Source organism: Chelon labrosus, assembly GCF_963514085.1.
Source record: "Chelon labrosus genome assembly, chromosome: 11".
NCBI lineage: Eukaryota > Metazoa > Chordata > Actinopteri > Mugiliformes > Mugilidae > Chelon > Chelon labrosus.
Genome location: NC_140344.1, coordinates 19,120,844 through 19,142,979, shown reverse-complemented (window position 1 = coordinate 19,142,979; position 22,136 = coordinate 19,120,844). Strand labels below are relative to the sequence as shown.

The window sequence follows — 22,136 nt, the reverse complement described above, 5'->3', positions numbered from 1 at the left end:
TTGACTATTAACTACACAAACTATCTATAGGGAAATGAAATTATTCTCTAACACTTACCACAGATACTTGATCAGTTTGGGATCTAGTAAATTTGGTGGCCAGGCCACCACCTTGTTATGTTTTTCATGTTTTTGGAGTTGTTCCTTAACTGTTTTTCTGTGTGTGCCTGTGTCAGGCAGCATCCTGCTGGGGATGGGTGCCGCCATCGAGGAGTGTCATTGCTATGGGCTGGGGGTGCCTCGTCTGGTCTAGGTGGGTGGTATAAGTCTAAGTAACATCCAGTGAATGCCAGGTCCAAAAGTTTCCCAGCAGAACTTTGCATTATCACAAGATGGTCAATATTATTTACTTCTCCTGTCAGTGGTTTTAATGTTGTGGCTGATTGGTGTATATCACAGCACATACTTAACAAACGAAGTTCATAATTCCTCACAAGTAAAAACGTTAGTAAAACTACGTATGCACTCAAATTAGACTAAAATAAAAATTGCAAGACTCAATATTAAAAAAAAAATCAACAATGTAAATTGGGTACCCACAATCCTCCCTTCTATTGCAATTTTTGCAAAATTGTAAAAAAAAAAAAAAAAAAAGTAAAGTAAAATTATAAACTTAAAAAAAAAAATCTAATAATTATCTTCTGTTCGTTGGTTAACATTATTGCTGTTGAAGAGGTGTGTGTTTTCTACAGTGGTGACTGGCAGCAGCAGACAGTGCCTGAGCTCCCCTCAATGTGTCAGGAACCCTCCATGTGAGGAACACACGAAGGCGAGGGCTCATCTCTCGCGAGGAACAACGCCGTTATCGGAATCGCTACAAACAACACGAGAATTCATCATTCACACGGTAATATAACCCAATCTTACACGGTACATGTGTTGTGTGCGAGCAATGGTGGAAAGAAGCTGAATCCAATTTACCTTTAATTGCCGCTTCTTCAACATTCAAGGATTCCTGCATTACGTTTTTGGCGGCCTTTAGGCCCGACTAGCATGCTAACTACCACGCTAGCTTACAGACCGTCTCCTTTGCGCTGCTTCAGCTTTAACGTTAGCACGCAAGCTTACAAATCGGATTTTGTAGCGCAAGCTAGCATTAGCCACTAGCTGCGTGATGCAGTTAAGGCTAGTTAGCTAATGCAAAAACAAAGGTTTTGTCAAGACGTCGAAGGAAAAAACGTTAGTCAGGGTACTGCTACTTAATGACTATCAAATGCGTCAAATATGACCGTTTCCTCCGTTTATTTTCCTATGCTTAACATCCTTTTGGGACCCCCGCCCAGATAACTAGCCGTAGCGATTACTGCGGAGTACGAGCATTAACGCGCTTAGGTTAATATAATGCTTACCAACGCTGTGCGATGTGTGGTCATAATATTAATAATATCTAGCAACGTATAGAAGGGGTTTTTGTCCAAATATCTCTGTGCTATTCGGTTTCATTTTAGCTGCTAACTGCTGCCAAAGCTAGCAGATGCTAATGTTATCGAACAGTTTGAAAAATGCTAACAGCTGTATCGGTGCAGCTGTAACGAGTGATAAACGGCACGCTTTTCATCATTATACAGTTCAAACTCTAACGTGCATGCCCATGAATGTAAGGAAAGTAAGTCTGGATAATGCTGACTTTCCCCCACCTCTCACACACAATATTGGTACTACTTAGGTTCTGATGGTGACTCTCTAATGAGTGCATAAACCATTGCATTATAATGAATACATTGATCATCCTCTCACAAAAGAAAGAACAATACATAAAACACTTTTATTGTTGCAGTTTTGCTGTATGCAGACCGAAACCATTAATGAACAAGCAAAAAACTGCAGTATAAAAACATTAAAAGCAAATACGCCCCCCAGTATCCCCCCCCCACAGAAAACAAACAGTACAGTCAATGTAAAACAACATGTAAATCATCACAGTATACTACATACACAGCTCAAGATATAGAGAGTTGAGAGACACCGGTGATCAAAGCAAAAGGAAATGATTGTTAAATATGTCGGCATATTGGTGTGTTCAATAGCAAAATACATGCACACTGATTGCATGTGTAGTTTCCATAGTCCAGAGTAGTAGTAATATTAATTCATTCAACAATTCACAACAGGGTCAAGGGCTCTGGGCGTGCATTCCCTCACTGGAACTGTATTACGAAACTTTGGTGCGTACATAGCTGGAGTTTTATTGCCAGCTGCAGAGGATATTTGCTTTTTACTCTACACTAGGGCGATGGCTCCACACCAATACAACGCAGTATGGGTGTTATTAAAGTTGTGCCTATTATCTGCTTACCAGTGCACAGTACACTATTGGTAGTTGTTTGCACCACCCATTGCCATCTCAGTAGGCCGGAGGATGGTTTCACATGTCGCCCAGTTTTACTGCGTCTGTAGTTAAACTGTTTCTCACACTCGGCAACACAGGCCGTATAGTGCATGAGCAGCTGCTGCTTCAGTCCTCTGTCATTGTCTTGAGCCACAGTACTGCTTTGTGGTCACAGTATTTTAGCTGAGTTTGGTCCAGGGGACACAGTCCCTGCTGTAATGCATGTAAAAATGAAGAAAATAGATTTGAAGTCTAAAAAGTTGCCTTCGGCTGTGGTTATGTGTGAAAAATGTGAGTAAAATCCCACAGGCAGCTGCACTGATTGAAATAGAAGTTTAAAAATGCATTGAAATGCATTCTGTGTGGACCGGTTAAAAATCCTGTAGCCAAAGCTTTACTTGTTTTTAAAAAAGGATGATCATACATAGTTAAATTCCATATATCTCTCGCTTTTCTATTTCATAGATTCTTTTCTTTTATGAAACTTTCTGTGCTCTTTAGATATTATTCATTCAGACATTAATTCAAGCATACACACTCTTATAGTCGATGGCACATGACACGAATCATCCACTGGTTAAATCACTGGGTAGAAAGGTCAAGTAAGAATCACTTTCTTAAACATCGATGAAACACTGAATAAGTGAAATGCACAAGACTTCATCTTATCAATAGCTCTTGCACAGAGCCAATCTGCCTCATAGAAACATGCCAGTAAATAAATATTTCTCTGCTGCCTTATTTCAGCTGTGAACAATGTCTGAACAAGAGTTGGATGAAATTGTTCAAATAACAGTTGAGGACTTCAGCCAGGAAGACCACACAGGTAAGATTCATGTGAAGATATATAAAAACCTATTTTACTATGTATTCTAACCAGTTTACGATTTCCAATTGCTGTATACCAGCACTCTCTTCTTGACCAGATAAGGTTAGCTTCTCTAAAAGTGCTTCACATTTAATCAGTGACAGTTTAAATCTTATGTGGGTGCTGTACAACTGTATCATGTCAAATCTGGAATTGGGACTCAGCAGATGTTCAATACTCGTGCCACAGATTGGACCAGGAGCACACCTTCAATCTGGACATCCCCAAGTGAACTCTAACAAGAAGGCTGTCGTGTGTTTTGAGGGTGTCTTTGTATTTGATTCACATCAGAAATGCTGGACAATCACGATCAGGATGATGAAGAAAGGCCTCAGAAGAAAAAGAGGAAATTAAGCAGCAGCCAGGAGAATAGCAACAGCAATCAAGACATATCTTTTATTAAGGTACCCGCTCTTTATAATGGGCAGTGTCCAAATCATGCATATTGTTCAGACATTGTTCTAATTAATTTATTGTTCTAATAAATTATTCATAAATTAATAAGTCTCCCCGCTTGTCTTTCCAGAACCTGCTGATTTCATTCACTGACTCAATCAGCCAGCGACTGGAGGGAATTGAGTTGAAGCTTCAGTCACTGGATGCTACATGCAAAGCTCTTGGGCGCAAATTGGACAGTATGGTATCCTGTTCAAAGAGTCCGATCCAGATTCCTATGGTTGCAGGCTCACCTCAGGGGGCCACTCAGACGTGGAACAAAGTGCGATGGTAAGCTCCAAAAGTTTGACAATTGGTACGTTTCGCAACAGAACAAAGCATGCATAAATGGGAACAGTTACCAGTGTGTTTTTACCTTCTCTCTCAGTGTTGTACCACAAACAAATGTCATAGTGAGCAGTGAACACCCAAAGCCCCCAGGCCAGGAAGACACTCCACTGGAGAACCTCCTCAACAAGTGAGTGGCTTACTTTCATTATGTGCTGTTCATATCACAGCTCTTCATAAACAACACTGAAAAACTACCTGATAAAAATATACCACACTTATCGTCTTACTTGAATTGACATTCCAGGCAATAGTATGAGTGTGCCGAACAATATATAACATGCGGTATTTATGTTTCTTTGCAGCACGGTGGCCAGGAGGCGACAAAACACAATCCTGGTAAAGGTGCCGGGCCCTGACGAGAGTCAGGAGGAACAGGATAGTGGCTCAGAGGCCAGTGACTCGGTTTCCAATGGTGGCCAGTCAAGCAATGCACAAAATGGCCAAAATGTCACACTCATCACACTTAATGCAGAAGGTACGACTTCGTGCCGTGAATATAGACACATGCATCTTAATCCTACTGTGTCTCTTAGTAGATATGAACGATGTATTAGTTGGGTTTGTTTAAGGATCAGTCAAATAAAGTCAGCTTTATTGGCCACGTATATTTTTACACAAACAAAGAACCAGTTCTCTGCTTTGTACACACAGAGAGTACCAAGCACATTTGGAGCAGTGGGTAACCATGCAAGGTGTTTCCTGTAGGCACGTCATGAACATAGAGGAGATTCGAACCAGTGACCTTACTGTCCCAAAGCTGCTTCTCCACTTCTTCCATCGCTGATTGAGTGGCTGGAAGAAAAGCTTCAGGTTTACTGGTTGCAGAATGTAATTTCTTTCTGCTAAAGAGAATAATTTACAGTACTTTGTGCTGAATTTGTCCCGTGACAAAAAAGAAACACAACATTTAACTTAAACATGTTATTTAACATCAACAGGCCTTCCTTTGCTATATCAAAGCAACATGCAATTCTTCAGGGACCTTTCAGCCATCGAACTAACAGCAAAACAGCAATGCACATAAAATAGAGCGTGCAGCAGGGCCATCTGTGTCAACTCTTTAATGCAACAGGCGGTACTTTCTTTGGGATTGCCCTTATTTAATGCGGCTATCGTGACTCTGTAGTCTCCACAGTGCATGGAAAGCAACACCATGTCATGTTGATGTTCCCGTGTATTTGGTACATGCTGTGAATGCTCATTTATGTTTTCAAAAATCTTAATTGAGCGGTTCTGGCTGCGCCCAAAAGAAAATACTTTTATTTTTAACAGCACAAACCTAAATGAAGTCCACATTGCTGTTAAAGTTACTGTGATTGTTGGTTGGGTACTTTTTAGTAGATGGGAAGTGGATTGGTTATCTTCAAAGACAATCTATTATTCATTTATTTGCAGCTCTGGGTTACCAGTGATAAAATTGTGTTTGTCAGCATTTGTGTCTCATGCACTGTTGTACGTGGTACACTTAACAGCCGACATACGCGGTGAGCAAACAGCCAAACCGCATATTCTGATTTATACGAATTTAATGACAGTTTAGCACAGAGTTCAGTCACTTCCTTTTTGCTGCCACATGGGTGTGCTATTGTGTTACATGAATGATTTTCAATGTGCCTCTGTACCAGTGTAGTATCTGCCAATCTGTGAATTATAGTATGGATATGTTTTTCTTTGCCTCACACCTAATACTTATACACAGCCTCAGTATTATTAAGCCTACAGGTTTACTGAAAAGGACTGTCCCTCTGTTCTTTAGATGACTATCCAGATGGCACCTGGTTGGGAGATGAGAACAACCCAGAGATGCGAGTTCGCTGTCCAGTGTCTGCGGCTGACATGCTTCATATCACCACAAACTGCCGCACAGCAGAGAAAATGGCACTGACGCTGTTGGACTACCTGTTCCACCGGGAAGTCCAGGCCATGTCAAATCTCTCCGGGCAGGGCAAACACGGAAAGAAGCAGCTAGACCCGCTCATGATCTATGGCATTCGCTGTGAGTCCTGAAATCATAACTGTTTGCTAGGATGATGGGGATAGACCTGGTGGTATATATTATTGCGTAAAAAGGTAGTTCTCACTAAACCAGCTGCTGACTTCAAACCTCAGAGGCCCAGAGGAAATATTTCTTTATAAGTATGCACAAGACCTGTCACATAAATCCTTGCGCTTCTTAGCAGTTTGCACTAGTTTTTGACAACTTATTTGGACAAATGACCTTTTAGTAACCTCTAAGGCTTTATCTGCTGGCCACTTATCATGATTATTACAAGAATTCCGCGTCGCTAAAATTATACTGATGAATTCGACTCCCGGAAAGGTTTTAAAGCATTGCCCCCTTATAGCAGTAAATGAACTCTCTGAGACCTTCCCACATTTCATCCCGTTCCATTACAAAGCACCACTGAACAGAACACAGAAATAGACTGCAGGCTGTATTCCCAAGGCGGGTTACAACAACATGCATTCATCACTGCACACAAGCATTAATGTGCAACACATTTTATAGCATACCAGACTGTAAATGACAAGCACATGTCTGGTAGAAAGATCTTAATGGAGTCACTCTCAATTCAGTGAAACCTTTGATTCTGGATTAACCAAAGTCAGGCTTAGGGTGATATATTGCTCAAGGTTTACAAAGCATGTTTATGGTTTGTATTGCCGCGTTACGGCTTTGTTTAGAGGTCCTCTGTTAGCTGCAGACTATGCAAATGAGCTCAGTTGGTGCCCCTTGCAAGAGTTATTTTTTATCTAAAGCGCTACTTGCACAGGATTAGCTTTACCTGGGGACATCATATGAGTTAGAAATTACCCCCCTTCGTCTGTGTTTTGTGTGCCTTTTTCGCACGAAACAAGCAAACTCTGTTTCACTCTCATTTACTATCCATGGTTATGATGTCTCTGCTACTTTTCACCTCACTCCACTACATGTCAGGGGACATTTTATATCTCTGCACTTTTTGGCAGCTTTGCAAATTCAGATTAATCATAAAAAATATATTTTTAAGAATTAAAATGTAATGTTATGAGACTATTGAACCTGGGAGTGAATTTATAAACTACCTGGCAGTGTTTAAATCGGCTCTACCTTTACGGATGTGATAAAGACATTAATGCGTGGCTTAATAAAATCCAGTACATCAAAACATGCTTCCACACATGTCATCGATCTCATAATCCTCCCCGATTTCTTTCATCTAATGCTTTTAAGTTTGCTTTTTTCTGTGAATGGGTCAGGGACACCTCAACACCGTAACAGCAGTCCAAACTTTGATTTATGACTCAGCCTTCTTCAGAGAAAAAAGTCACAAAATCAAACAAAACTCCTCAAATAATTTTTACTTTACAAATTATGGACATGGCTGATTTGCACGGGATTAAGATCACAGACAACCTCTGCAGTTACTACAAATTACTAGAGGTTAAACCAGTCCCTTTTGCATTGCCTTTGGGTTGTCTGTTGCACTTTCAATGTTTCTGACCAAGTGCAACACTATTAATTCAAGAATTATGTGTTTATATTCATGTTTATGTCCCTGCAATTCAAATCTCTTCCCTGCATTCCAGTTCGCCATATGGATATATATATATATATATATATATATATATAAGCGTTTGTATACCTTTCCATATTTCCTTTCTGCAATATGGTTGTGTAATTTCATGCAGATTTGGTCTGACACAGAGGTATGTAAAGGCCTCTAGCAAGGCCAGGTGACTTCTGGGTGACTCATTCTGCCTGACTAAAAAAAGCAAAAAGGAATGAGGGAGCACCTGCCTTGCCTGCCTGTACAGGAACCATCAGGTGCAAAAGGGTTCTGGTTGCTGTCATCCCACTATCTCCAGATATCCCTCAGCTCCCCCTCTGCCTCATTTTCTGTCTTCAGTTTGTGGCCGTGTTGTTAACTTATATAGAAATGAGCTGTCAAGAGGCTCACTTCCTTTAAACAGTTCATAACTCTCGGGTAGACGGGGTTACAGCTGCATCTAGTCTCACCCGCACATATCCCCAACGAAGGAGACCTGCGGTAACTTGTCAAAAGGAGTGGAAGACAAGTAAACAAAACAGTTGTTTCCTTCAGTTTCCATAAAAGTATACAATGGAAACAGATGAAGTGGCTCTATAGCAAACAACTTGTCCAACAGACATCTTAATTATGTCGAGCCTATATCCTTTCCAGGGCAGACAAAGTCTCTTCTAGTTTTTGCATCTTGTAAATATTATTATTGTAATCTACGGAAGTACTTTATCCATATATTGTCCACTTTACATTTTCAGCCAGTAAACTATCAAATCTGCTAAGTCATGCTACGTAAGATGTCATCTAGTTGCATGGAGTGAAAAAATGTTGCAGAAATACAAAAATGGGGCATGTGAAAATGCTGAAAGTGAAAGCAGACTACTGAATTTCCTGCAGTACTCAAACAGGAGACTCGATTTAAATGAGAAAACTAAATGACAATAAAACACAAAAAAAAGTCTTGGGGCAGGTCAGTTTAGGGACACACTAATAGCAAATGAACTATGTTTGATTTGTGAATAATCTCCCTGTGCAATGACCTTTTGTCCTCCCCGTGTCCTCACAGGCCACTTGTTCCACAAATTTGGCATCAGTGAATCAGACTGGTACCGCATCAAGCAGAGCATCGACTCAAAGTGCCGGACAGCCTGGAGACGCAAGCAGCGCGGCCAGAGTCTGGCTGTCAAGAGCTTCTCCAAACGGACACCTCGCAAAGGTGCAGGTAGAATGCAGTGTATTATCAGGGATTATGGAACGTAGGATATGGATATATCTGGATATATCTAGGTGGTGTGTATAGTAACAGTAACAATCATCTTAATAGCAGCCACATATATACACTCCATATGATGTAAAGTCTTTGCATTTTGTCCAGGATATTTACTGTTTATTACAAGCAATGGTTAAAAACGCCCCTTCACTGTTAATATATGATAATATTAGCCCCTCAGGCCTTTGGGCAAGGAATATTGTCTGGCTTCTAGGCTAGCATGAGCCAAGAAGCATGGCAAAACACAACATACGCTCACTTGCCACTTCATTAGGTACATAAGTGAAAACAAATTCTAATATACAATAGTCCTGCAGTGTCAGTTTATGTTGAAACACTGCAACAAATTCTCTGTGTGTGAGCGCATGAGCTTTTTATCTCTATTGTCTGTGAAAATGAATACCGTCCTCCGCTCTCATACGTCTTAATCAGCTGATAAACATTGCTACATTCCCCTCGTTGTTCTAATTAAATCATATGTTGCTCTTTCCTTTACGGACAGACCAGTTACACCACCACTGTTTGTTTTAAGTTTTTGTTGGTTTCTTTGGAGCGGAATTAAATTGGAGAAGCGTTTGTTAGCAACTCATGTTTAGGAAATTCATTAATCTTGTGCTGTCAGAAACCTAAAATCCAATGTGCTGAAGCCTGAGTTGATACTGAACTAATATGAAAGTGGTGTAAGCTTTATAGAAGTTTAACTGGTTAATCTATCTAGACTTTTTTCCCCATTTGTATTGGACAGGGGAAGGATGCAATTTGTGGCATGACCAAACAAGCACAAGCGCAAGCACAGTTTATACACTGGCTGCTTTGCACCATCAAATATACACCCACTTGTCCTTGTCGTGCGCTTAATCCTCCTTCATGACTGTTATAATGCTCCGTTTATTTTGAAACCGAACACGAAAGATGGTAATTGCACCGTATGATCATTTTGGAAGATGTACTTTGTGGTGCTGTTAGCTCAGCCCACTGAATAAAACGGGGTTGTCAAAATAATAGACACAGTTCAATCGTACTACAAACCACAGCCTCCAAAATGAAAACACAGTTGAATCAACAGCTCTCTCGCTTGTTCTAAACAAATGCCGAATACCACAACCTCCATGAAGCTAAGATTAGTGTTTTCACTAGTGTACCTGAACTAGCAAATGAGTCTCGTCCCATTTTTCTGTTTTAACGCTTGTTATTTGTAAGCAGGAACAGAACTCTACCACAGTTATACACAGTGAACTCAGACAGGTCGCCTTTAATCAGCTGCGTGAAAGCCAGTTCAAGACGTGAACCCAAATGCAGATACAGGGTGTATTGCGGCAGATGTTTGCAATCTGCACACAATGCCTGCTGTCCTTCCCTCCCTGTGAGCCGTCACCTCTCACCTCGTACTAGGGAAAGTAAAACTGCAGGGGAAACCCAAATATCCTGTGAGCACACACCAGGGCTGGATATTCAGGCCCTGTCCGTTCAGGCCCCCCACACACCCCAGAGAGTACAGGACAAATACTAATTCAGTTCATGCTATAGGCACACACCAAACAGCAATACCTTAATCGTGTTAATGGACAGGAAATAGGCAGTGCTTCGGCTTTTAGAGCTCAAACCAAGACGTCCACAAGCCACCTGGCACTTACTTCCTCACTTCTGGAAAACAAAATACTGAGAAGCATTTACATTATTCACTAAATATCTGTTATAAGACTAGATGGGAAACGCCTGTTTATCATAACTTCTGAGGATTATGTGCTTTCTGCTAAATGTAAATAAATTAAAAAAAAAATTGATTTTTTTCTCAGCAGTGTTAGCGTTTTTTTCTCTGAAATGGCCTTTTTATTGCTACACACTCTGACATTTTACAATAGAAGATGTAACTGTGTTTATTTTGCGGCCTAAATCCACTTTCACTGAGGTTAGTTGTTGACTGCTGATAAAGTGTCTGAACACTTTTTGGGTTGGCGTGGATCTGTGCGGAGTGATGGAAGGTACACGAGGTCTCAGACTGCTGTTGTGATAGCGAGTGTTTAGACTGAAGCCTGGAGTTCGTGCCTGGCTGCTAGACAGTGAGTGTGTTTGGACTATCTTGGAGAGTCCTTGTTGTGTATTTAGGCATCTGATAAAGTATAAACACAGCATCATGCGGCAGATGGCTGTGACATTAGCCAGGGTTTTGTAGCAGTTTGCTAAAGCCCCAATGATTGGTTGTGTTTGTGTGTCTGTCTGTCCGTTTTTCATAAAGACCTCATGCTTATTTATTTTGTGTGCTGAAATCAGTTTTGCTGTATTTGTGACCTACCTCAACTGTACACACACGAGCGCCTCGGTGACCATACTGCTTTTTTCCACCCGTCCAGAGGAAGGCCTCGCAGGAGAAACGGCCCACATTGAGACTGCTACCCAGCAGACCTTGCACTACACGCTGGCCAATCAGCAGGTCCAGTTCCATCGTATTGGTGAAGATGGACAAGTTCAGGTGGTGAGTGTCTGACAGTGCATCGCTCAGTTTCTCCTAGAATCCACACATTTAATTGAATTTGTTTTTGACAGACACAAAACTGAATCTTTCTTCTTCTTTCTTATTTATCAGAATTACGCAATTAAAATAAACATATTTCTAAATGTCTAAATAAAACATGGAGCAGGGTTTGTTGTCTACTGGGGCAGGTTACGCCACATACTGCAATCTGGATGAATATAGTGCAACATATGTCGGTGAAGGAGTGAGTCACGCTCAGCTGGCCATGGGTCAAAGGCCCACTACAGCGTTACGGGTGGGCTGATAGAGGAAGTGACAGGACGTCTAATTTGCCAAGAATTGCTAATTATTGATAAAACTGGCCAGATGATATATAAAGATATCAAGGTTGAAATTACGCCATTTCTGTGACATTTAAGGTCAGGATTCATTGTTGAGATTAGAGTAATTGTTTCCTTATTGTTCTTCACTTAATATTCAAACTGACAGATGCACAACGCTGTGAGACAGTGTTTGTCTTTAGGAGTTATCCATGAGCAAACCATTATATTGTCTTTTACCGGTGCTGCCTGCGTCTAAATTGCAAAGTCGGTGTTACCGAGTAAAAAGTAATTATAATTATGACACATAGTTTGATTATACTATCTGAACAACAGAGAAGTAATTTCCTTTCCCATTGGTTCACCCCCCGTGCGTGTAATGACAATGCTACAAAGCTGTATTTCTGCTGTTAGTACGTTGATACACGATGCATGGGTTTGGCAGTACTGACGATGGGTGACTTGCCTGAGAAAGGAATGAATAGGCATAAAAGATAGAGGGCGGACATGCAGGAAGGGAACTTTGGAAGAAAGTGGGAGAGGCGATGATTGTCAGGGGCTCAAACTGCAGTTACTAGCCTCTCGACACGCGCACACACGAGTATTAGAAGGTGCAGCTAAGTCTAAACTTCGTGAGTGCTGCTAATATTGAAAGAAATCAAGTATTCCTTAAAGTAATTCAACACTGCAACTCTCACACTACTAAACAAAATGTGTTATTTCCAGATTACAGGTTCCTTTCTAGGGCAGCTTAGTTAATTATTTTAATCACATTCTGCATATTGCACCTTAAAGCTAAGCTAAACTAAGCATAAAGTATACGGCCCCAAATTTTCAGTTCTGACTTTAAATGGTATTTTCATGCTTTAATTAATATTGAGGCTTTTTTGTTTGCTGTATTATTCCTCACGTTGTTACTGGTCATTAAGATTCCTAATGAGATTCACTGCAAGTGAGGTGGATAATTTCTTGATAATTATGTCAATATTCCTTTTCTTTATCATATTTGTACCACTGTCTCTCATTCTTCTTCTACCTGTCCTAGATTCCACAGGGGCAGTTGCATATTGCCCAAGTGCCACAAGGAGAGGAGGTTCAGATCACACAGGACAGTGAGGTAGGAAGAGGAAGTGTGTGCCTGTGTGTGTGTGTGTGTGTGTGTGTGTGTGTGTGTGTGTGGGAGAAAAAAAAAGAAAATCAACCGCTCCTGTTACTGAGTCATTTCTCTTGGTAGATTAAATTTTTTAGCAAACAAGAGACTCACCCCAAACCTCTGCTAACTTCAGCAAAAACTAACTAGCTCGGTCACCCGTAGTCGTCCTGCAGTTAATTGAATCATGCACGGTGGCCGAAGTTAGACCTCTACCCATGCTGTCTGTTGCATTAAAGTAAAAGGGGATCTGGCTATTAAGACTAACTGGGGAAAAAATACTCCTGCACCAAAAGTGACACCATCACAAAATAAGGCAAATGGCTAAACCACTGACAAAACAGAAACGAACAAAACCTTATTGAGCATGACCGGGCATACCTAAACCCAAAGTTCCACTCTCTAAAACATTGGCAAATAAATCTGTAACCTCTATGTTAATGACAGGATGTAGAAAAAGAAACAAACCTAAAATATACTGGAGCAACTCAGCAAGAACGCTAAACCAGACCGTAGTTAATTTACTCCTAACAGAAGTTATATCCAGGACGATCACCCATACAAGGCAAGACTTTTCACCTTTATTGGGCTTGAACTGTTCTGCGTGAAAGGTAAGAAGACTGAATGGGTGGAGCGTTGTGTCTGCATCCTGAAGCTGGCAGTGGACACATTCTCTGAGCTAAATCAACTGTGTGAAAGGAAGAGCTGGCACTGCGAGGCACGCCGCACTAGACGCAAGCGCTGTTTTGTTACAGTTAATTTATTGCGTCCTATCTGTCAAATAAGTTTGGTATGAATCATTAACATTAATGCGCCTTTGAGCCCTGTATGTTTCTGCTTGCCCGTGTAAACAGTGTCCCACTGAAGCACAGTGCACCCAAGTAACACCTCAACACACTTGAGAGGTATTGAATTCTATCCAAAACAAAGTTTCTAGAGAGAGCGTTTATCGCCAGACTTGCGCACAAGATTATGACTTTTGTTTCCACCTAATGCCCAGGTGTCTCATGTTCCCTCTAGACATCCTAGTATGCACATGAAGCCTGCCAGTTCAAATCAAAATCTAACTCCAAACCACACCGACTGCTGAAGAGGAATTTCTGCATCAGCATCATTGCTAATGATTTTTCAAGGATGTGGGAGAGCGATTTATTTCAAGGCGCCAGTCTGTGTACATGCATGCACATGCGATCACGTACTGTACATGATACGCACCATACATGCAGGACAGCTTGACATTTGTGCAAAAGCAATTGACACCTTAACCGAGTGTTTTTCTCATTTCCTATCCAGTTCTAGTGCAAAAGGAAACTCGGAAGAAGAAATGCACGTTTGAGTGAGAAAGACAGAGTAAATTGGAGGCAGAGAGGCTCTAAAGCCTTTCCTGCTCTTTGTGGCAGAGCCCAGATTTTTTTTTTCTCTCTCCTCTCCTTCCTATTCCACAATATTGTTTGTTTTTTGAAGTTCAAAGCTTAGCAACAAAATCCCACTTCTCCCAACTGCCACTCACAGAATATGTTTTCATTAGGAACGGGCCCCTTTCATGAAAGACATTGGTTTTAGCGTGCTTGAAAAGGAAATGAGCTGTTTGAGAGATTGCATTGGTCTCTGGCCATATGGCAGCTCAGACGGCGTTGCATGTATACATGAAATACAATTAGCATGAGAAAAAACAGCTGAGACTTGAGGTTGGCTAAATACGCCTTCTATAAAATCCCCTCTCAAATGGCCTTGCTGATATCCGTATGATAAGCTTATGACTGTGCTATTTTTGTTAACCGGAAATAAATACCAGGACATTGCATTCATTAACTCTAGTTTATGAATGCAGGAACAGTTGGGATCATTCAGTTGGGACACTTCTCAGATATTGACACTGTCATTCTGCATATATATGGCCTTTTAGCACTCTTAAGTTATTAAATCAGCGTATAGCAAGGTCAAAGTTTGAGGTGAATAGGTGACAAAGTGGTCTGGATGTGTCTTTTTAATACCTTTACCTTTGTAGATGAATGTGCATATAATAGGGGATCAGACTTTCGACTGACATGCCATTTCTACATTTCAGGGAAACCTCCAGATTCACCAGGTGCACGTTGGCCAGGATGGGCAGGTAAGAACACATTTAGTTGGAAGACACAAATGAATCCATGCCGTTCTAGATAAAATAGTTATTAGCATTATTCCCTGCTTTGAGAATTATGTGCACATCGGTTACAAACAAAGACTGTATCCCACCTCTTTCACTGCTTGTGAGTACTCAAGCTCTTTCTTTTCAAAATAGACAATAGAGCAGTAGAGAGCAGTAGAGAGTTATGCTTTAAAAAATGTGTGTCACTTTGGTAGGTCACCTTATGCACATGTAATCAATAAATCAGGTAACATAAATTACTAAACTGGTGAAGTTCATCTTTTTTAATCTTGTCAAATGGATGAATACTTACGGATGGATGTGAAATTTTTGTGTTATTGTTCACCGGTATACACTGTACTGATTAGAAACATGCAACACACACGCAGATGTGTTAGATGTTTTTAGTGTGCTCCCAGTGTCTGACCCCCCCCTCCCCATTTCTGTCTTTGGACTGAGGGCCCTTCCTGTTTCTCTGTTCTTTCCTCTGAGATCCAAGTGAGTCTCGATCAAAGCAGAGCCGTCTCATGTATGACCATTGCAGGCCACATGTGGAAGCCTGACGACAACCATAATTTCACATTCATGATTTCATCATGTTTGTCTAGAAGCAAGGCTTTAGGGAAGGAAGTGCTTTCTCACGTTGCTCGTCTGGTGGTTAAACTGTTTTGTTTTATTTTGTCCCAACAGGTGTTTTTATGTAACTGTCATTGAATGTTTTTTCTTCCTAAATGGGGGCTGCACGTATTCTCTGTTAGGATAATTACTAGAAAATTATATGTTCTTATTTATTTTCAAAGGCAGTGAATTCCACATGACCCCTTAAGGAAAGTAGGTGGGTCACTGACCCCTTTTTTCCAGGTCATGCTGTGCTTCATCGGGCGCCACATGGCCAGTGTGTTGAGTGTTGCTTCCGACAAAAACAGCGGACGTTGCAAAGAGACCATAAAGTGGTAACATCCAGTATTGTAAAATTATTTCTCACACTAGCCTTATCGGATCATATTTCAATGTCTCAGCAGTACTTTATACTAAACGCCCACACCAACAGAGCCTCTTTGTTTAAAGGCCCAGTAAGACCGCATTGCTACTTACATCCATGGTTTGTAGTAAAAATAGTCAAAAGTAGAGTCTATAGCCTTAAATTCCGACTGTCTGATTTGCATTTGCCATTTTGTTGGCCTAGACATGTGCAGACAGCTCATAATTCAAAGTTTGTTGGCTTAAATCGAAGGCAGAATACGGAAAAGGAGCTTTTTCCCTAACTACAATGCCAATCAAGAGACTTGGGAAGCTTAAGAATGTAATGCAAGTTAAAACATATTTACGCAGTCAGTAAAGTAATTTCTACTTCTAATACAGTTCATAGTAACGTGATTAAAATAATATTATTCTTAAGGAATTAGTGGACCTCCAACGCTGCACTTGAAAACTAAGCCAATCATCTCTTCCATATAATATGTCAAACTGGGGCAAAGAATGAGTTACAAGCCACCCACTGACTGGAGCCATGTGCTTTCAGCTGCTTCTTCGTTTTATAGTCTGATTAAGACCTCGATTATTCGGTTCCCTCATAGGCTCAAGATGCTATTGGCTATCTGTATTCACACACATTTGTGATGTGTGAATGCATCTGCTTTATATGATTTTTTTTTTCCATTGTTTGCATTGTTTTATTGGCTGTTTGGCTCTGTGTGTGTTTTCAATAGCTTGAGATAGTCACCACACATTCTCGTGCTCCTTCTCTCTCACACGCTCGTAAACACACATGCATGCTCGTGTCCTCAGACGACCTGCTCCACTGTGTCTGACAGCAATATTCCTCTCAGTCTCTCTCTAGGATCTTGGAGCAAGTTTTGGCTCGGATTTGGTTTAGAGTTTGTGCCACAACACACGTTTCCAGCAGTTATTCATGCCGCTTCACAGAGCACAGAAAACATTCTTGCAGTTTTCCATCAGCTCTGCATATGCCGTAACATGCACCAATGCACACATTAAAAAGTTGAAACTTCAGTTTTTAAAACTTGCAGCACTTAGTTCCTTTGTAAACAGACTCCAAAGACTCCCAAGATAAAGGAACTAAAAACTGCACAAAGGCCTCTATTCCCCTGGCAGTGTCTGGGAGCCTAGTCCAATAAAAAGCTTCTTTATTTTCCCTCTCTATTTAGCTCATACTTTGATTTGGTCTGTAAAATGATACGAGTGTAGTGCCAAAAGCAACAGAGGGTGACTTATTCTTTCAACCTCATGTTGCAGGTCGAGTTGTTCACACACATGCAGCGGCACAAAACAATGGTAGCGTCTCTTCACTTGCATAGTCTCCCATTCTCATGGACTGCAGGATGATCACATCTTAGGTCAGCTTTAGCGCTGACGCAACCTATAAAGTTCATTGAGGCCCTCAAAGGAAACAGGGCCAAAGCAAGTATGATAATAGTTATAGCTCTTACTCAACAAGATAACTGACTTCCATCAGATCTGGTTGCATACAAATTACATATTTTGCCTTTATCACGATTACTGCTGCGTGTCTTGGACCAGAATTACTTTAGAGCCTGAAACAGGCATGATTTTGATGTGTTGTTCCTTAAATGTCTAATTTGTCTGTATACACTGAGGCGTACATCAAATGGGCTACGTTTGATGTCAGTGTTTTTGTAATCTGGCAGAATACTGCTGAGACTATGTTAGTGTAACCCAGCCTACGCATTTCATCGCACACAAGCTATCTCTTCTCTTCCTTTCTCTGGGTCCTCAGTGTCCTCCTCTTCATTTCCTTTTATTCCGTGTTGTGTAGTCGTGGTTACAACTGTTTTTTAAAGGCCACCTGCCACATCCAATCCAGTCGCTCGGCAATTAGCGGCTTCACACAGATGGTTTTTGTACTATGTTGCTCCTAATGGGTTTCTTAATTTGTCCACATTTTCCTCGGTCGTCTCCACCTTGCTGTTTTTATGTCTATCTGCAGTATTTGTTACATTTGACTTTTAATTCAGATCTCGGTGATGTGTACGGGCGTCGTGTGAATTTGCATCTGGCTACAATCTGAATACCGGAGCGTTACTCACAAAATGTCAAACTGCCGTGTCATGTTTCATTGAGAAGATTAGACTAAATCTGGCTTTGGAAGCTTCATCGTCCATGAAAGCGGTTCAACATTTCACTCTGCTGATTTCTATTTATCCACCAGGGATGAGTGCAGATAATGGATCGTTTAATTACTTGTGTTGGGGCCAATTTTTGATCTTTTTACTTGATCATTGTATCATCAACACTGGTATGCCATTCTTATTGGCTTGTCATTTTAGTTTGCCTCTGTTTATGCAGCTGCTTGTCCCGAAGCGCAATACTCTATGATGCTGAGCTTGGGCCAAATCCACACTAGGTTTGTGATACACATTTTAAAGTGTTAATTGCAGTATGCCATTGTCCTACCTGGAATTTCCCTGTTCTACAAGTGGTGCTGGATTCATGACCAAATCATTAATTACATAACTATTATTTTGGTCATTAAAGTAATACTTTTGCAATTACTTTTAATTCCTTTGCTCAGTTTGTCGTGTGGTGTTTAAGTAAATTATGCTTCACAGCAGGTAAATTATTGGTGATCACACTTTTCCTTTCTTTTCTTATAATGTTCCAAAACAAACTTAAACAAGATTTTTGACATAAAGAGGTGAATAAGTGGCACTGGTAGATGATAAGGTGTCAAACCCTTGTTCTAGCTTTACTGAAAAAATTGAGGTGCCTTGGCACTTGAGGAAACAGGCCGCGTTAAAAGGTTGAGAAGGCTGCGCACTGTCTACCCTTAATCCATCTGTCATCCTCTGTTTTGCCACTGGAGACTGTCTGCATGCAAAGAGCAGAGCGGCGTGCAACACACATCTGACTGTTTACTTTGTGTGTTTGTCTAACTTCTCATGTACACATCAAATTTGTGTAATGTGGCTGCAGATGTTTGTGTGTCGGCTCCCCATGCAAGTTTGTGCCAGTTGAGCCCTGAACTTTGCGCAGCAGTGCCAGCCGAAAATATGAGCAAAACCGGTCCAAAGGGATCCAATGTTCCCGCTGGCCTATAAAAACCCTCTCATGCAGACGGAAGAGAAGGCAGACCCATGAAACTATAAAATAACTAGTCTTTTTACTGCACTCCCTGTCTGTCATGGCCTCTTATCTTGTGCTCCTCTCTCCTCGCTGTGATCTTACCCTGCACTGATGCAGACCAAATGGGGGATTGGAAGATGAAAGGAGCGACTGATGAGTAGGGGGGGGGAGTAAGAAAAAAAAAATATGGAGAAAGGAAAGCAAAAAGGAGCAACCGTCTGGAAGACTTTTTTTTTTTTTTTTTTGTCCTGTTGATTAAAAACTGACACCAGCTGAGCTGTGTATCTGACAAAAACACACTAAAACAAATGCATGATACCAGGTGCCATATAAAAACATAGAAGGGGATTGTGCCCCCTGCTGGAGCATTTCCTGGCTCAAGCAAATACATTGTGCTCACAATGGCCTCAGATAACCTATTTTTTTCTTAGCCATTTGTTTCAGCACACTTTATAAAATAGGGTTTATTTCAAATGGAAAGTAAAACATAGGACTGTTAGATATCAGCTACCCTAAGAGGCTTCAGTGCTGTCTTGGTGACCTCCAGTGTTTTTTTTTTTTTTTTTTTGTTTGTTTGAGTTTTTTGGCATTCATTAGTCAACAACAGTGAAAAGAATCAGGGATTGGGGGGGTGAGAGAAAGTGGACGAATGATACGCAGAATATATACCCAAATGGTTTCCACCTTAAAAACTAATCTTTCCTTAGATTGACGCTGGTTATTATGAGTGTAAGCCAATAGGTAAGTAATAGGTAAATAAGTAAATAAATAATAAAATCACATCTACGATTGAGTAAGCTTTTCAGAGGACTCTCCCTGTTGAATAGCTTTAAACCAATGACCATCTGAACAATGTGACACATCTCAAGAGACAACTATAAAGATTTTCCAAATTTACTGATCCTGTCATTGTTTGACGATGATGGACCTGATCGCCGCCCAAAAGGGGCTTTAGATGCCTTTGTCAAGAGTCTCCCTTCCTCTTTTCCTCCCCCTAGCTGAACCTCAGCCATCCTGTCAGCACATGTTTTGGTGCATCTGTTGTATCATCCCAAGTGACACTGTTTCATGGTCAGTGTGGGAACTGGGTCACAGAACTGAGTCCAGCTCGGCACCGGTCCCTCATCTCTGCCGCCAGGACCTGTAAACAGAATCAGAAACAATACAAATGATTTTAGAGAGTTGGTGTGGGGAGCTTCAAGGGTTGGTAAATGGAGAGGATAAGAGAACACGGAGCCAGACATGTAAACAAAATCCTTAAGAGAGAGACTTAAGTTAATATGTAGAGCTTTTCTGAACGGCTCTTGTACTTGAGGCCGAATTAGTACAATCACAAGTCTGGCATGTACGTGTATCTTCGGTTTGTCATTTCAGCACACAAAGCAGACATTGGAACAACATGTAGACTTAACCTTGCAGACTTAGGGTGTGATATGTGCTGGAATCAAACCGCTGGCATGTGGCCTCAGTTGTCATCTTTCCCTCTTACTGCTTAAGAATGTTATTTCTACGGTGTAAGGGGTTGTTGAGATTTCTATGATTCAGTGTTTGGGGAGAATACAAATGAGACAAAAAGATACAAACAAGATGTTTTACGACCAATGTTTAGTGTAAGTGGGATGTACGTAAGCATTCAAGGATTTAGAGGCCTAGTTGCGGATCATGTTTCAAAGGAGTAGTGGTCTGCTTTGTGTCCTTGTGGCATGGTCTGGAGATAAAAGGCCACTTATTGGGGAATCCTTCACGATGATGGTGTGGGTGTATGTTTTTAACGGCATTTCAGAGTGGTGCAGAGGAGGGTACCCCCAGTAGTTTTTTCTTTTGTCTTCGTGGGCAAAGTCAGGGCTGCTTCATGTGAGTAAAGGAAACCAGATGGTTTAGATGCATTTCTGTGTGACTCACCATCAACACAGGCCTAGTGCAACCCTGCCTTGCCAGTCCCCCAGCGTCTCGCCGGGGATCCAAGGACATGCAGTGTTAAGTCTGAAGTTGTTCAGACAAGCAGCCGTCATATTTTACCTGAACGTTGTGTCACAATTACAGTTAAACATCCCCAAATAGGAATGGCAGGCGACTGGATGGGTCCCCAGACTGTTAGGAGGCCCTCAAGAGCTGCCATGCTTCGCTCCTCTGGAATGTCTCAAAATGTACCAACCTCAGTGACTGCAACCCTCTTCCCCTTACACTGCCAGTCGACAATTTAAGTGGCATCTCAGTAGGAACCGTTGCTAATGAGCCCTGTTATAGCTACCTTGCAGGTATGCGTGCGTCTTCAGCATCTCATTCTCATCCCAGAATGTCACTGTACTGTAACCATACCACCTGATCTGAAGTACTTTTGGAAGCTAGTAACTATTAGCCATTCCACTATTTATTTGATCACTGCATTGGTCATGTCAAAGAAAGAAACTAATAAAAGTCAAACTTCCGTTAGATGGCTTGATTTGTTCCTCAGGCTGCTGCGGCAGTGTGTGCCATTGGGTGCAAAACTGCAGTCAAGCCAGATGCCATTTGAATTTTTATTGCTTCCAGGGTAGTGTTATTATGGCCATATGCAAATCTGTCCATTCCTGGCAGGCACATTTTTAAAAAGCAATGCAGCTCTAGTCCGTTCCAGTGCAGTGAATGTCCATAGACTCTGGGTTGATGTTATCCAGGTAAAACCACTTTCAAGTCAACATTTTTTTTTTTTTGTTACAGAAACGGGACATGCAACAACAACATTTATGTGTAGAATTTTAGAAATAAAAAAACAATTTTGGATATTAGTCTCTAATTGGCTAAGACTCATGGTAGGATTCTTAGATGACGGCTTAGTTACAGCGATGTTCAAAAACTGTGGCACGCAGACAGTTTTCAAGCATATGTTAATTTGGTTTAACATGGTGACAACCATATTAATTAGGAGTAAAAGTTCTCAAGCAAAAGTTGGGATGGTATGGTATTGATGAAGTAATTGTTGGAGTGTGCAACATGAGAAAAGCTGTCCACATATAAAATAGGCACAAAATACATCTTTGACAGCTGTTGGAAAGATGTCCCCAATTCATCCTCTTTACTGCGACAATTTTGTTAGTAAAGAACCTCATCCAGCAGTAAAACAGAGTTTTTATGTCATAGATCTGTTGCCTCAGTGAGTTAAAGACTCCAATGCGCGACGTGCTGATTAAAGCTGACAGAT

General features: G+C 41.1%; 1 protein-coding gene across 4 annotated transcripts in view; it reads left to right on the top strand.

The window, feature by feature from the left end:
* Window positions 1-22,136, top strand: part of banp (BTG3 associated nuclear protein) — a 58,228-nt gene that overhangs the window by 22,403 nt on the left and 13,689 nt on the right. Inside the window, exons 2-13 of one of the 4 annotated variants that reach the window (XM_084555866.1) lie at window positions 177-253; window positions 693-847; window positions 3,077-3,155; window positions 3,489-3,601; window positions 3,724-3,923; window positions 4,021-4,110; window positions 4,286-4,458; window positions 5,740-5,979; window positions 8,574-8,729; window positions 11,129-11,250; window positions 12,616-12,687; window positions 14,789-14,833. In XM_084555866.1, coding sequence (XP_084411992.1) covers window positions 3,086-3,155; window positions 3,489-3,601; window positions 3,724-3,923; window positions 4,021-4,110; window positions 4,286-4,458; window positions 5,740-5,979; window positions 8,574-8,729; window positions 11,129-11,250; window positions 12,616-12,687; window positions 14,789-14,833 — 1,281 coding nt within the window. In that variant the 5' untranslated portion in view covers window positions 177-253; window positions 693-847; window positions 3,077-3,085. Of the gene's footprint in view, window positions 1-176; window positions 848-3,076; window positions 3,156-3,488; window positions 3,602-3,723; window positions 3,924-4,020; window positions 4,111-4,285; window positions 4,459-5,739; window positions 5,980-8,573; window positions 8,730-11,128; window positions 11,251-12,615; window positions 12,688-14,788; window positions 14,834-22,136 lie in introns of those variants that run through there. The other 3 variants (XM_084555867.1, XM_084555868.1, XM_084555865.1) reach the window with 3 other exon arrangements.